This window comes from Lathamus discolor, chromosome 6, assembly GCF_037157495.1.
Source record: "Lathamus discolor isolate bLatDis1 chromosome 6, bLatDis1.hap1, whole genome shotgun sequence".
Lineage (NCBI taxonomy): Eukaryota > Metazoa > Chordata > Aves > Psittaciformes > Psittacidae > Lathamus > Lathamus discolor.
In genome coordinates, this window is record NC_088889.1 from 48,595,078 (window position 1) to 48,611,420 (window position 16,343).

The 16,343-nt window shown below is 35.9% G+C and overlaps 1 protein-coding gene across 16 annotated transcripts in view; it reads left to right on the forward strand.

The window, feature by feature from the left end:
• The window catches only part of GPHN (gephyrin), a 293,631-nt gene that overhangs the window by 230,047 nt on the left and 47,241 nt on the right, over positions 1–16,343 (forward strand). For all 16 annotated transcript variants that reach the window (XR_010614153.1, XM_065686703.1, XM_065686689.1 and 13 more), the window contains 2 exons: positions 10,246–10,288; positions 12,527–12,664. Coding sequence is in view for 15 of the 16 variants with exons in the window: in XM_065686703.1 (XP_065542775.1) it covers positions 10,246–10,288; positions 12,527–12,664 (181 nt within the window). In the remaining variant the exon portion in view is untranslated. The remainder of the gene's footprint in view (positions 1–10,245; positions 10,289–12,526; positions 12,665–16,343) is intronic.

Below are 16,343 nucleotides of genomic sequence, written 5' to 3' on the forward strand. Positions count from 1 at the left end.
GTAATCTGCATTTGCATTTTCCAAAGTCAGTCTTGTCATTATTCCTCTATAATTACATCCATTTAAGCAAGGGGTTCTTTTTCCATTGTCCTGTGCCGTGCCATCCCTTGGACTATATAGCATCAAACTGGCTTGGTTAGATATAAATGTGAGATTTCTTTTACAGACAGCCACTGTTTTCTTTTTAAATCCAGTAGTAAGCATCTTACCAGGGAGTAGAAAGCTGCTCGCTACCATACAATGCTTAGTATTTATTTTGGGGTTCTTACTGCTTATATCAGTTTGTTTAAGAAGCCAGGTGTTAGTTTGTATCCTGTTACACTAGAAATAACATTCAGTGAAACCGCTCACTAGGTTCAGCTCCCAAAGCAATCTAATTCTTCAGAGGCACCTTCAATAATAGAAGCTATAGAAAATTAGTCTGGAGCCTGAAAAAGTAATAAAGTAGATCAAAGCTTCTATTACATTGCTATGACTGCTTTTGGAGTGATCACTGATGTAAAATGCCATACGTATGACATAATTTGTATCTGTTTCTAGTGGCAGTGTCTGTTCTAAGGTATGGAAATCAAATTGAGTAGACACAGCAGTGTCAGTAACATATAGCTTAGATGTCAGTGAGTTCCCATCAGTGCTCCCTGTTACCATCCTGGGTTTGCAGTTTTTCAAATGCGGTTTTGTAACATGGAAAACAAGTATTTTTGCTAAACATAATTACCATAAGGGTTTTTATTTAAGAACTGAAGGAAGAAAGAATGTCGTTATTCACCGTATTTTTCATATCCCTTTATTTTCTATGAATTTCCAAGGTTCAGTGCTGCTAGAAGCCCAGCCAAATATTGAGATCTCAGGCACATAACTGCTGTGGGGAGGCTGGTGGTTGCCATTGTGCTGGACCCTGCAATCCAGACTGCCAAATTCAAGATGGAACTAAAGGAATCGTATCCTTTTGAGCCTTTGAGGCTCAAAACAAAATCCTAAATGCAGATCCTCTTTCTGCTCTTGTGTTTCTGATCATTTCCAAAAATAATCTCTAACTTGGGTTTGGCAGTGTAGTTCTCAGTGCAGCATTTGCTTGATTCCACCATCTCCTTTCCATGGCTTATGAACCATCTGAAATCATTGCATTATTCATCCATGATGATTCTGATTTCGCTTTAAGGATTCTCCTCAGAGGAATATAGCCTGTGTTTCTGCCTCCACTCAAAGGCAGAAACCTAGTTCTTCATGCAGTAAGTTCACTGGACTGGATTCCCAGACTGCAGCTTTCTTTTCCTTACAGTTTTTGCTCCCTAGTTTGAATCTTAATTTAAAGGACCTTTATGCATTTTTATACTTGAAAATGTACAAGTCCGAGGTTCTGGCTGAATACTGTATACATCAGTTACTATAATATACACCATATATAAGATTATTGTTACTTGTGTTTACTGGATTTTACAATTCTTCTTGGAGACTTTCAAATTTGATGCTCCTAACTGAAATAAAAATATTAACTAGAATCAACTACTTTGGAGTTAAACCAGTGCAGAAATTCTGATTGGACCACATGGGAAAGCTTATGTTTTCTTCCTGCTTATATAGTTAGAAAAGTAGTCTAACCATTCATGTTAGAATGATAATAACTGTAGTAGGACTGTAGTGACAGCACAAGGGGTAACCAGTTCAAACTTAAACAGGGGGGTTTAGATTGGATATAAGGAAGAAGTTTTTTACTGTAAGGGTGGTGAGACACTGGAATGGGTTGCTAAAGGAAGTTGTGAATGCTCCATCCCTGGCGGTGTTCAAGGCCGGGCTGAACAGATCCTTGGGTGACATGGTTTAGTGTGAGGTGTCCCTGCCCATGGCAGGGGGGTTGGAACTTCATGATGCAGGTCCTTTCCAACCCTAACCATCCTATGATTCTATAATTCTAACTACAAAAATTCCAACCCAAACTGTTGGCAAACACCAGTGGAAAAAGCTGAAATTTAAAGATGCTTTAAAAATCTAAGAAATTGAGTGATGGCCTTTTGTTGACTTTTTGGCCTGAAAATTCGCTGGTCAGTTGATTGGTGGCTTTTGAAGCTTATCATTGTTTTTTGGTTTTGTTGGTGGTGTTTTCATGTGTTCATAGTCTTTTAAACGTAGAAATGCAAGGAATGTTACCTGTGTTGTCAGCTTCCAGAAAGGTAAGGTTGTAAGCATGAAATATAGGTTTTGTTAGCAATTCCAAGTTTGATTAAAAATCCTATCATCAGGGTCAATTGAGAGATGCTTTTTCACTCCCACAGACCTTGGGTCAAAGGGTGGAGGTCTGTAGGCCTCAGACCAGGTAGGAGCAAAAGCAGCGAAAGCTGAAAGTTCCAAACAAGCCTCTGTCCCTTCCCCACCAACATTTGTTCAAATATTGACAATAACTAGATGTTAAGAAAGCTTAAGTCTGTTTCCCAGTTGTAGCAGATGGGGTGAATGGTGACTACAGCTATCTGGCTGTTCAGTTCAGGAGGCATAGTTGTCTGCTGGAACAGAAAACGTGATGCTGTAGCAGAATGCCCTGAATGGATGCCAAGAAAGCCTATATTGCATTCTCTGCCTCCCTGTTAATGCAAACTTTACGTTTCATGCTGGAACACCATTGTTGGGGTACTCATTTTATGCATGTCCTACATGAGACACATATTGAGCGATGTTCACATACGCTGAGCACTCCAAATGCAGTCGAAATAAATAGCAGCTGAGGGGCTTTGCATTCTATAATCCAGCTGTAGGCACATCAAGTTAAATTTAGTTTAAATGTCTCTGGGTCTCAGTTTCTTGTTTGTAAAATCAACTCATCGTTCTGCTTCAAAAAGGATCTTGTAAAAATAAGTTCCTTCATGGGTATTAAGATGTTTTATATTGTAGAACCAAACACAACAGAGAAATCTATAAAGAACTAAATAATTCCCCATTCAGAAGACAGTTTTGCTAATGTTTAGTAAGTAAAACATGACATTAGTTTTTGAACAGGGAGATGAAAATTAAACAGCTTTATCTTGTCTCATGCAGAAGCCCTGTTAAAAATAATGGTGAAATAATAATGCCTACATGTCAAAGGAAAAATAAGACACATAACATTGATCTGATACGTCCTAAATGTTGGTGAGTGTTGTGTTTCACTTAAACTTGTCAATTTTGCTTGACTAAATTTGAATGAAGCATTTATTTTGAAATTCTGATTTTGAGAGTCATGCCATTCAGGAAAAATAGTTTGCATTTTTTGCAGTATTGTGGAAGTGTCTTTGTTTTAATGTTGCCTTGAAATTTGCTGTTGCGGGGTCAAGAAGCAGAAATATGAAAATAGTTGAAATTTCATATAAAAGTAAAGCACTTGTAACAGAAATGAAACTTAAAGATGTCAACCTTATTAGTGTATATCACTGGTTAGAGAGTAATTTATGGTGTGCTTGAGGATGAGAATATCTAGTTATCACTTATGTATTTTCAGTCCATCTGAATAACAGCAACTTAAAAAGATGGTTTAACTGAACTGGACAAGGAGTTTAAATTAAAGTCTTATGCTGATCAGATAGGATATAATTCAAACATCTAGGACATTCTTATAAGGCTAAGTGATTCATCAATCAAATTTCCAGGCTGTGAGATTGTATGAGAACAGGCAAATAAATCTTATTTCTGTGGCAAACGAGGATGACAAGAATCCCTTTCTTTTGTCTCACTTTGGAAGAAAATTTATTCTCTCTGCCTTTACTTACACTATATACTTCTCAAACTGGAGAATATTTTCAGAGCATTTGGAGAATGTTCAAGATTGGACAGAGCCTTGCGTGACATGGTTTGGTGTGATGTGTCCCTGCCCATGGCAGGGGGGTTGGAACTAGATGATCTTGAGGTCCTTTCCAACCCTAACCATTCTATGATCCTATGAGTTTCTTCTAAGAAAAAAAAAAAAAATCTTTTTTACAGCTAATACTACAAGTTGTAGAACTTTTGATTTTCCCAAATGAGTAGAGATTTCTTGTGTCTTACAAATCAGGTTAGAAATACCTGCTGGGAATTTGTGAACGGATTATTTGGCTATGTCTCAATTTAATATGGGCTTCAGTTTACACAAGATGCATGTCCTGTTCGCATTTGGGTATTGTAATACTGCTTCTCTGAACAAAACCAGTATGATCTTGAATAAGCCCTGAACATCCGCTAAAATATTACAGAAACATGCTGTCTTTCCAGTGTTACTCATACAGCGTATGTATATGCTGTCTCATGCTCTTAAAAACACAAAAGCTAGCTTTTTTCTCTCATACAAATGTAAGCATTTCATTAAAAATCCTCTGAAGAAATCCTTTCTCTTTGCCTCTTTGTATTCTCAACTATCAAGCCTGTGCTGCCAGTTGTAGTAGCAAGTTTGCTTCCCCATTAGCTTTCTGACCAGATAGCAGATTGCTATTTTGTCTCCTTTTTTGCTGTATGTAACATAGTTCTTCCTGTTTTCTTATTCAGTGAGGTCTTCAGCTTGCAATTTTAGATGGTTCGTAAGATTTTGTTTGAGTCCTCTCCTAGTAATAATCATTTTGATTTAGCATCCTCAGGGCAAGGTCGGTTTCCATTGAGAGACGACTAATCAGCATCTTACCCCAGAAAACTGCCCTTTGCCTTTTCATTTCCTTTTCTTCCAAGTAACAGATAGTGGGGTTTGGGGTTGTTTTTTTTTCTTATACTGCTCCTCTTAAAAGAAACCAATTCAGCCCTCATGTTTTTACAGTGTATTCATCAGTCCACTTCCACCATTCTGTTTGAACAGTAGTTAGGATGAACCATAATCTGACCATAAAATTCCATATTTGTGTTCATAGTCTCCAGGGAAACAGTGATCAAAATAAAATATATCCTCATGTAAAGTGTAGGTGACTAGGAAAAAACTCAGAAAAGAAAACATAATCTATGGATGAAGACATAAAGGCATATTCAAGATTTGAATATTACTTTTGTTCAGTGTCCAGTCTACCAAGCATAACACTTAAAAAGTTGTAAAAATCTGCCCCTGAAATTATTTCTGCTTCGAATTGTTTTTTGCTTATTTCTTCTCGCTGACTCCAAATGAGTAATTCCATGTGTAGAATACTGCATTATTCATATTTAAATTTTGGTGAGGTGAATCCCAGCAACTGTGCTGCTCCTTTTTAAGAATGTCTTAATGCATAATGTCTGCTACTTTAATTTGCTAATTTGATAAATTCCTTGCCTGTCTCTTTCAGAGGTGTTCTCAGCATAACAAGAAAAAAATCATTCTGTAGGTTTAAAGTGACTTCAGTCAGATGTTTCAGATGACCATAAAACATACTCTTAAGACCTTACATATTCAGCTCAGTGTAAAAGTGCTGCTTGATTAGAATGCATTCCTGAAATAGGAGGATTGCATCTTAGTAGTATTATTCAATCCTCTGAAACTTCATTGAATGTTTTCTGAAGTTTGTAATTCCAGGATACTCTTTTCCTGTGGATTTTTTTTAACAACTTCATTTTTATATTCTATAGTAACTAAATCAAAACAACTCTCTGTTCTTCAGATTAGATTTAAACAATTTTTTAATGAAACCAGCCAGTGTAATTCATTACATTTTTCAATTTGCTTCTAATTTAACCTTACATATATTGCTTAGAATAACAGTGTGCAAACCCTACATTTATAAATCAGATCATACATGATTTGAAATCTATTTAAAGCAGATAGGTATTTGAGAGACTATTCAAATGGCATGTGCATAGGGTGTATTGTACAGAGCTCAGATGATGTAGTTACTAATAAATCACATGTAGAAGAAAGCAGCAGCAGCATGCTTTCCCACATCACAGAGAATAAATTGTCTTCAGAAAACTGCTAAAGTTTGAAGGAGCAGTTATATGAGTTACACACTTTGTCACCAACAGCAAGTTGTAGTAGGTGTAATACCTCATAGACAGGCTTCCCCAGTGTTGATGAGACCATTAGAGGGATAGAGTTCTGAATTGTTAACAGCTGCTATGCTTTGCATACCCTGCTTCCTTCATTACAGCTTGACAAACTCATTCCCTTTGCTGTACCTTAGTCCTCTGTGTCTGTATGAATGTTTGGGTTTCTGCTGGTGGTTCCATATTCTGCATGATTTCCTTAAAGTGAAGCAACGTGCTTTCCCATAAATGGTAAAGATCATGGGTTAGCCTCCTGCAGGCTCTGTGTTCCTGAGAAATTGGCTCTTTCTGTTGGTGATAACTCATGTTTTGGTGTCATTGTTCATGTTGCAAAATTGAGTTGAAGTGTATTCCCATAAGAGTTAGCTTTTCATATTGGGCTGGAAACTCTTCATCTTTGTGTAGCAGTTTGTTTTATTATAATGACTGGCTTCTAATTGTACCTCCCATAATGAAGAGCTGACTTAATACTCTGTGCTAATCTTGTTATGACTTTAAAAAGGTAAGTAATTTCTCTAACAATTCCTAACAGTCATGATAAAGTGTTAAAGGGTTTCTCAATTTTGTTTTTCCCTTTATTTTTCACATGAATTTTTCACTTGTAGCATGAATTTTTCTTTGTGTCTTTTTCTATTTTTCTTGTTAACAAGCCTTTTGTGGACTGATTTTTATTTGCAGCAAAACATATCATGTAAATATAAATAAAACCTATTCAATACAGTCATTGATTTAATTTTTTAGAGCAGTCGTGATTGATAGATAGAACCTGTCATCAGGACTCTTTATTTACCATTCATTTAATTTTTTTTTGAGTATTATATTTCACATTCTGTTTACTACCGCAGCTATGGGAGAAAGCTTACAAGTTACATTCCAGCAAAATGAAATTATATCTTATGGAACATAAAATCAAGTTGGCTTAAAAAAACAGAGTAATGTGAACTGAATGCTTTGGGTTTGGTTACATTCTGCCTGAATTATGCAGGAGAATGATACTGGCTGGTGGCCCACTGTATCATCTGCCAAGATACATTGTGAGCCAAGAGGCTGTAGAATGGTCAAACAATAAATTTGTACTTTTCCCATGAAAGAAGAAACAGACATAGGTTGTTATTTATGTAACTACCTGTGAATAAGAAGAATTATAGTAAATAATACTACTAATCACTCGCCCCAGTCAGTCATGGTACTATATGCAATGTAATATGGATATCTTTACTTAACAGTAGCTGTGAAAAGAATACAGAGTTTTTGTAAAGGTCACAAATAACAAAATAGTGAAACATGCAGATAATGTATATGATAAAAGGCACTTAAAGCATACGACCCCATTTATACAGAGCTCCATTGCTGCTAAAACTGTGTATGTTAGAAAACTGGTGAGTCTTATTCAAAATCATTTTACTGCAGTTTTGTTAAAAATAACATTTAGGATCTCAATGTGCAATTCATATATTAAACAAACAGAAGTATTATGTCATAACTAATTTTGATGTTAGTTTCGTTAAAACATGGTTTGTATTCTGCAGCTGTGAGCATAGGTTGGGAAATGAACAAGTCTAGCTGATCAAGCCTTTTATTTTATTATCATGGATTCCTCTTCCACAGCTGCTTTTAAAATTTGTGGGAAGCAAATTATTTCTCATACTGCATATGTTGCCCATCAGGTGAGTGATAACGTGGAAACTGTAGGCTGGGTGTGAGAAATCAGAAAGTATATTTAAAGTCCTCTGTGTGCACAGAATTAAAAAAAATGACCTGTAAGAGGCTGTGTGTGAAGCCAGCTATCTTTTGTTACCATTGTCATTTGGACACTGTAAGAGCAAAACTTTGTCAGCACGTTTTCTATATTAGAAGATTTGATCTGCAAATCTCAGCCGCTCTGTTCATTATAAATCTCTTGTTTTTGTCCATACACTAGCTCCACTATAGGTTGGAAGGGCTTAAAGATGAACTGAGGAGGAATAGAGGCTACAACTCGAGAGTAACTATTACTGCTCAAAGGAGCTGTTTTCCATTCGCAAACATTGCTTTGCGCTATGGGTTTGGGCTCCTTTTGTTCCTCCACTTTGTTGAAGACTCTCTCTTGACTTCCATTTTACTTCTTTAGCACTGTCTTTGTCTGCTAACATTTTTCCTCCTTCTCTAGTAGCTTTTCTCTGTGTCCTTTGGATCACATATTTTACTTTGTTTTAGTAGATTGTTTCAAATGTTTTGTATTTTTGGGTTTTTTTCCTTTTTCTTTAGGACTGTGTTATCTCACTGAGTTTCATTCCACAGTTTGCTGAATTGCTTGGTTATTTTGCAGCAGGCCCATTCCTCGTTTTTTCTCTTTTCATATGGTTTTCAGTGAGAAATAAGAGAGCCTTTTCCATTTTAAATAGCAGTCTTACACACATAGGCCCATGTCTCCTTTTGAACACACCATCTTCTGCCTTGCCATGTCCATCCTGCTTCTCTCTCTCTCCGTCTGTGCCGCTTTCTCTCTCTTGTGCTTTCTTTCCTACCATTATACCATCTTTTTGGTCCAGAATTGTCCTCTGGTAAATTATAGGTAAATATTTACTTCTTCCAAAGAGAGATCATGTCATGCCTTTGAAATCTGGTAAAACAACTCTGGGCCAAATTTGCGCATCATTAATATTTTGTTTGCAGTTTTCTTGTATAATGTTTTTGGTGGGAAGGAGGGAGGGTTTGGGGGTTTTTTGTTTGGTTTTGTTTTTTTTAACAACAATTTTCTTCAGGGAAGGACACCATAACCCACTCTAAGTTGCAACATTACTTTCCATAAGTTATTCCATTACAATAAGTAGACTGTGTTGCACTGTAGAATCCAATTTTTTTATGTGAATATATATTTGGGGCAAGCTGCTGTGGAACAGAAGAAGGAGGTTTAGGAGTTGGGCCACAGTCAGTTTCAGCTTTAAATGGTTGTTCCTTTCTGAAGACTTTTGGGGGTTGATTGTGTACCATTCTTCATCAGTTGTTCGATCATACAAATTGAATTTCTAGACAATTTTTCTGCAAATTGAAACTAGTCTGGAAGATAATCTGGATTCACTCCTTTGCTTCTTCAACAGAGGCAGCTGTTCTGCGGGGAAATTATACCCTCAGCATGACCTGTGCTATTCCACTTCTTTCACCACGTGTCCACAGTTTTACTTTATTAGTCCTTTCATTGAAATTTAGCAATACGTTTGCCAGTAAAGTACAAAAGGGAAGGATTCTGTTCATACCCTCTGAGAGGATTGTCTTCCTGTAAATTTTACTCTAGCTGGGATATTGTCCAGACAAAAAGCTTTTTATTCAGATTTTACCTGTTCAGTCAGCTGACCTGCCAGAAGATAGACTCCTGTTCAAGTTATTTTATCTAGAAACTTGCAACTTCAGTGTTATTATACAATGCACTCTCTTTCCAAACCTGAGAAGAATTAATAAGAACTGATGCTTCGGTATAGATAAACTTCAAGTTGTGTCATGGTTACAGGACTGACACTCTTAAAAAAACAATTATTTTTTTTAATCTGCATGGTAAACTGATGGACCTCTAAATATCCAGTGTTACTAGAATGTTAGACCACTGTGAATCCTCCAATTTCCCTAGAGTCAGACTAGCGTGTCTTGAATAGCACAGTGGCAACTAAGCATCTAGGAAAAGGACTTGTTGAGAAACCTGTTGTCATTCTCACACAGTTACTTTTTAAAGTAGAATTGCACTGTAAAATTCATATTGAACATAGTATTTAGTTTAACAAAACAGAAACAACTAAGTAAATATACCTGGCTCCAGCCAGGAGCTGTTAATACAGTTGTGAATGGTTACATAACTGCAAAGAAGATTTATTAAATGTCTTCAGAATCAACACAATCTAAATTGAATATTTTAAGCTCTTTCTATGTATATTTTAAAGCAGGTCATGATAATATGTTAATATTTTGTCTAATAATAAAACAAGGCCTAGATTCAGAGTTACTGTAATTACAATTGTATAAGAAAATGTGGATTTTTTTTTGTTTAAAACTGGAGCTTAACATGTAATTTTGACCACCATATTCTTTGATTTTACTCTATTATCATCCTTAGACCATCGTTTCTTATGGGAGGGGGAAGGAGTAGAATCAAATTGCTATATCAGATTCTGACCATCAGCAACTACCCTTCTGCTTAATATCTTATGCAGAATGTTTTGAGAATATTGCTGAAAATATGTATAGCCTCTGTCTTAGATCCCAGGAGCTTGCCCATTATATCTTTGTATTTTGCATTCTTGTTAACTTCTGTAGCTCATAGGCTCTCCTCTCTCTCTGCAGGTCCAGTCCAGGTGCAGCAGCAAGGAGAACATCCTTAGAGCAAGTACGTACTGAAACTCATATCTCTATTGAGAAACTGAGAGGGGTCCTAGGACAGCAAATGACAATCAGATGAGAAGGGTATGGTTGGGACGTAAGTGTGTCTGCAGAAGACACTTAAGACAATGAAATTCAGTTCAAAGAGAAAATAACAGTGTAATTAGCTCATAGCGTTCGTGTATTGATGGATAGTTGCTTTTTATTTTTTCTTCCAAGTTATTCATCTAATGACATGGAGGTCTGTGGCAATGTATTGTAAATGATCACGTATGTGCAAGCTTTATGGACAAAAAGAGTCAACACTCAAAGACAATGAAAATGGAAATTCTCAAGTTGAATATATATATGATTCAAGTTGAATATATATATGATATGAATATATATATGATTCAATTTCATACTTGGCCATGAAATTGAATGTTGTGTTATATAAAACCAAACAAAAAAATACGAAAGTGAAGAATTCAGATTTGATTCAAGTTACCTATTCTTTAATTTGCACAATTCCTTTACTTTGTTTTATGGGAATCTTTCCTAGTCTAAAGTTTGATCCACCATATGTGTGTATATATATATAAAAGAACAGGAATAGGAAGTTGTATTAGTGATGAGAGAAGGCTGTCAGGAATTTTCTACATTATGCAACCAATTGACTTTGCTGCTTCAAAACTAAAGGATTATTTTGTCATACAAAATGCTACTAAATGTAAGTAGTTATTTTTAGAGTCATCTGACATTTCACATTAGTGAAAGATAAATTGGGAAGGTCTGAGGAGTTGTTTAATGTCATTTACTTGTAATTAAAAAATGCCGCTTAGTAATTTTAGAATTTTAAAAAATATTATTTGTTTGTCTTCACATCTGTTTAAATATATTATACCTCTAAAACAGGAGTTAGCATTTGTAGGAAGAAACAGGGAGAGAGAAGGATTACTAATTACACTTGCATCTCTCTTGCTTTCTTTGTTAAGGTTATTCATGCTAGTGTTAAACCTGAAGGGACTCTATTATTGAGCGTGCATTTTCTTGATTTCTCTTGTAGAAATAATGGGTTTTATTTTTGGTGTTGGAACAAAGTTGTCAGAGATAAGGGGATTTTATCCATTGTCAAAAAGAAGTGTTGAAGAACACGTGTCAGTGCATTTTAACAGAACCTTTGACTTAAGCAAATAACATGGCTCAGCATTCCAAATCTGAAGTTAGTTCTCTGAGCACTACTCAAAGCATTCAAAGCCTCTGGATTCAGTCATGGTTTACAAGTTAAAGAGGTGAAATGTTAGCCTCTGAAGTAGCAAACAGTGAGGTTTAGGTAGCACTAAAATATAAACATAAAAGCACCAATGGCCGTAGTATGAAGGTTGTTTGCTGCCACAAAATTCCCCCAGCTTTCGCTGCTGAAACATGTTTTCTGAGAATCTTCCTTCATTTTTTCTATCTTTCATTTTAAGAAAAAAGTGTCTAAATTTATGCAGTCAGGATAAAGTTTTAAACTTATATCTTGTGGAATCTGCTGGACTTGCAGGAATTACAGTGCTTCTAAGCAGGGTTTCTTTCTCTATGCAGAGAAAGGTAGGGAAGTTCGACTGTGTCTCACAAATGCTTTTCTTTTCCTTATTTTTGTGACATTGCTAACAAATTACAGGTGTAATAGTGGAAAATGTATGCTTAGAGGGACATCCCTCCTGTTAGATCCAGAAATGTACTTTTTCCACTAGTTACACTTTTATCTTACAGTAATTTAATTTGGATCATTTCTCCCTTGTCTGCTTATGAGAAAGTCATGTTTAAGAGTATGAAAAATCTTTATATATATGTAAAATGCATCTCATCAGCTGTTTCTCTGCCAACTGCTAAGTTAAGGAAAGGAATTAGGTCAGAAATAATTTGTGTTTGACAAATTCACGGTGCCTGCTTTTACCATCATGTTATCTTCTAAATACATGCAAAGAAATTGTTCGAGTAATTTTTTCCAGCATCTTTCTTGGGACTGGAAGTGGGCAGTTTTATTTGTCTCTACTTCTACCTCTGAAAGACAGTTACTGTGTTAACAGCAAAAGATAAATTCATTAACAATCTCTCACATAGAGAGACAAGCATGTGTCAGTGATGCTCAGAGGTGGTAGCTAACTGATTTAATTTTCCCTAAAGTGCTGTATTTATTTCAGTAAAGTGGTTTAAATGAGCATCACTGTGTACATCTACGCACTGTAGCACACATTAACTTGCTGCTCTCTCATTGCAGGTCACAGTGCTGTTGACATTACCAAGGTAGCAAGAAGACACCGCATGTCTCCATTCCCATTGACATCTATGGACAAGGCCTTCATCACAGTTCTGGAGATGACTCCAGTGCTTGGAACAGAAATCATCAATTACAGAGGTATTTTAAGTAGGATTCTTCATGAGGGTTAGGGTGGTTATTTCCTTATTTTACAACCTTCTTAAGGAGTTGCTCTTTTGTTAATGTTGTCTGAGGTGTCTGAGGCACTACCTTCTCCAGGAGAAACTGCTTTAGATAATGCCAATAATAGGAGCAGAAGTCTCCTTTCAAAGTCAGGAGAATGCTGATTGACCTCAGTGCTGCTCCCTGAAGGAAAATGTAATGGAGCTGTAATTAAATATATAGATTAATTTCTTCCAGTCTGTGTTATATACAACAAAGCGAATCATAGAAACCACCATTTGCCTCAGTGGTTAACACTGGACTTCTGTAGATGCAACGTAGCTTCAAGTTGCACTGGGATTGTTCACTCTGTTCTCTTACAGTGGGAGATTCTCACTAAATCCCCTTTCCAATCTGAGATTAATGATCAAATAAAAAAATACATTATATATGTATATGTGTGTGTGTGTGCAAGTGTGTGCACATGTACGTTAGTTTGCAAAAAAAAATGTTCATTTTGAAGAATACAATTTTATGAATTAAGAGCCATCTTTTCTTTAGTTCTGTATTCATTTATTTTTCAGTTAATATGCCTGTAATTTTAGGAGATAATTAAAATGTAGTCTTGGAGGTCTGAGTCCCAACTAGCTCTACTCAGAAAAGCATTATTGTGTTCTATTTGGATTTTTTTTTTTTGTGTGGTTTTGTGTCTTGAATTGGCATCGGGGTCCTTAAATTTGTCTTTCCGGAGCACCGTTTCTCTGTAGGGAAAGTGAATGTTTAAAGTTCTAGCACTGTGATTTCTTTCATTAACAAATTACCTAATTAATTTTAACCCGATTTATTTGCATTACTAAATATACTGGATAATATTCATCCTCATAAATAAAGCTGTTGGATGTTACTCTGTATGAGTAGCCACTTGAGTCCTGAGTTTATTCTTGATTAAGTCAAAGCATGCTGTAGTCTGTCAAATATATTCTTTCCTAACAAAGGAGGAGGATGAATAAAGTTATTCCTTTGAACGTGACTTTCACACTGGTAAGAGTATTGCTCAGTGCTTGTATAGCTCATTTGGCCTCTTCCATATTAAGGAAAAATTGAAAAGATGGACTGTCCTAAAATATTTTACGAAAGTGCCATAAAACAAATGGATCTGAAGCATTTTTCCCACTTGCCATCATCAATATCTGATGTGAAGCCCCCAGTTAGCATTTTATTCCATTTGAATTCAGTTACCTGAACATTGCTCCATGGGTATATAAGATTAATTTTTAAACAGCATGATAAGGATTATTCTGAAATTAAGAGGCAGAAGTTTAATTGATACTGAAAGTGCAAAGCAGAGGCAATCCACACTTCATGTTTTAAGCCTCAGAATGGAGCAGTTTTACTGATGTAGTCCAGGAGCCCTGGTAGAGTTTGGGCACTTTTTTACACTTGTTATTCATTTTGAACTAGGTGATTATTTTGATAGCATTGACCTTTTGTATCACACTGAAGTGCTACCAGGGCAATATTTACAGAATGGGAGCAAATCCATCACCTCTAGTACAGTCTGTCTCACTGCTTTATCACAGTACCAATACCCTGAGAAATCAAAACTCTTCACAGGACTGTACCAGTTTCACCAGATAAGCTTTAGAAAATACCTAAATTTAAAAAGTGATTTTAATGTAATTCTCCATTTTGCACTAGAATCAGAAAGCTATGGGCATCACAAGGGACAGTTTGATGACATTCAAGTATTTCAAAGCATCTATTTTTAATTACAGTTAATCAAAATAAGGTAAAACAGTAATTGCCCAAATAAAGGAGAGTACAGAGGCACTTCAGATTGTCCTTTAGCTGCTGACTTTCTTCGTTTTAAATGCCTACAGCTTTAGCAAATAATTCTTACATTTTTCTCCCCTTAATAAACTTCATTCCCGCTACTAGCTGGCCATTTATTCCCTTCAAATCTTGCATGGCAGAATGCCAGGAACATACTGTTCAACTTTGCTTTAATTGGTGTGATTTTGCATGCAGACAAGAAGTAAAATGAAGACATAACATGCCTGCTAAAATTAGAAGCATCACTTTTGTATGAGATTTTGTGCATCTATGAACAGAAGGTTTTTTACTAGGCCTTTGATAGGTGCCTTTTCTATGCTGTAATTTAAACGTCTGTGCATTCTTTTTTTCAGTGCAAGCGTACAAGCTCTTGTGAGCTTTCTAATAACTTCTATATTGTTTAGCATGGACAGTGATACGCAGTGATGCACAGACATACTAATAGCCATCACAAAGATGCTTTTCTACTTGCTTTAACAGATGCTATCAGCATTTTCATAGCAATACCTGTTTCAAAAATTCAGTGAGTCTCCTCATGCTGAAGGATGATACATATGGATGTGAGCATAATGATGTTATAGTTATTATAATTAATTACTAAATCACTTTTTGTAATAAGTAAAATATAACTTCCATTTATAATACCACTTTACTGGAGCTGAACGCTTTCAAATCAAGTTGTCCGTTTAGTGTGCAATGTTAGGACTTTTAGCTTCCCAGCAAATCCAGAACTATATCAAGTTCCCTATCTGTAAAACAAGAAACATTATTTATGTCTTTCTATTTTGGCATGTCTGAAAGATCATAATCTATAAGGTACATATCCACGCAAATTCTCCTGGCAGAAATATTCATGCATTTACTCATTCCTTTATATTTTCAGCTGCATGTTGCCTTCCTGTACCACAATACACTTCTAAGAGCTGTGGCCTCTATTAAGCAATAAGCTTTCTTTCTTCACATAGACATACTATACTGGAATCAAGCCAATCTCATTAGTTCTGACCTTTGTGCCCCTTCCTAGTCCATCTGATCACACATATAATAAATATTCTTTCTCACTCACCCACTGTATGAAGGGATGAGATATTTATTTTCCACTCTGCTCCACATCATACTACAGAAAAAAACCCTCTTGCTGGTGCCATAAAAGCAAACAAGTAGTGCACACTTGACTGAGGGTAAAGTAATTCCTATCAGTCTCTACAGGGAGGCTGAGCCAAATTACAGCTCATCAGTCATAGCTGCTAAGTGAAGGGGAAGTTTATGTTAAAATATTTAGAACTATAAGAGTGTAAATTTATATCAATAATCCTCACACTTAAATGCACTCACCCTCCATTAAGCAGAAATGCTCCTAGCAATTGGGCAAAGCTAATGTATTACAAAACTTCTTTGTCAATTTATGGAAACTTATCCATCATTAGTGTTTGTATTGAGTCCTCTGGGCTCAATCCATCACCTCTCACCTTTTGCACAAAAAATTAACTTTTGAAATGTTATTTTTAAAGTTTTTTTAAAAAACACTAACTTTTTTTAAAAGTGAAATACAGGAAAGTATGTATTTTTAAGAGATCTCAGAAGAAAAACTTGTCTTGAAGAGACAAATACTTGTTTTTTCTCTCTCATCCTGAGACAGAAAAAGGCATCCAGAACTGTTACTTCTGGGTGTGGATACTTGGCATTCAGACCTGCTGTCAGCAGTTTCACTATAGTCAGGAACACAGACTTACTGAAGAAATCTTCCATCAGTACTTTCAGACTCCAGTCTTTTTTCATTTATGTAGAGACAGAAATCAAAAACCCAACAGATCTATTCATGTCCCGTACACATACATTTCAT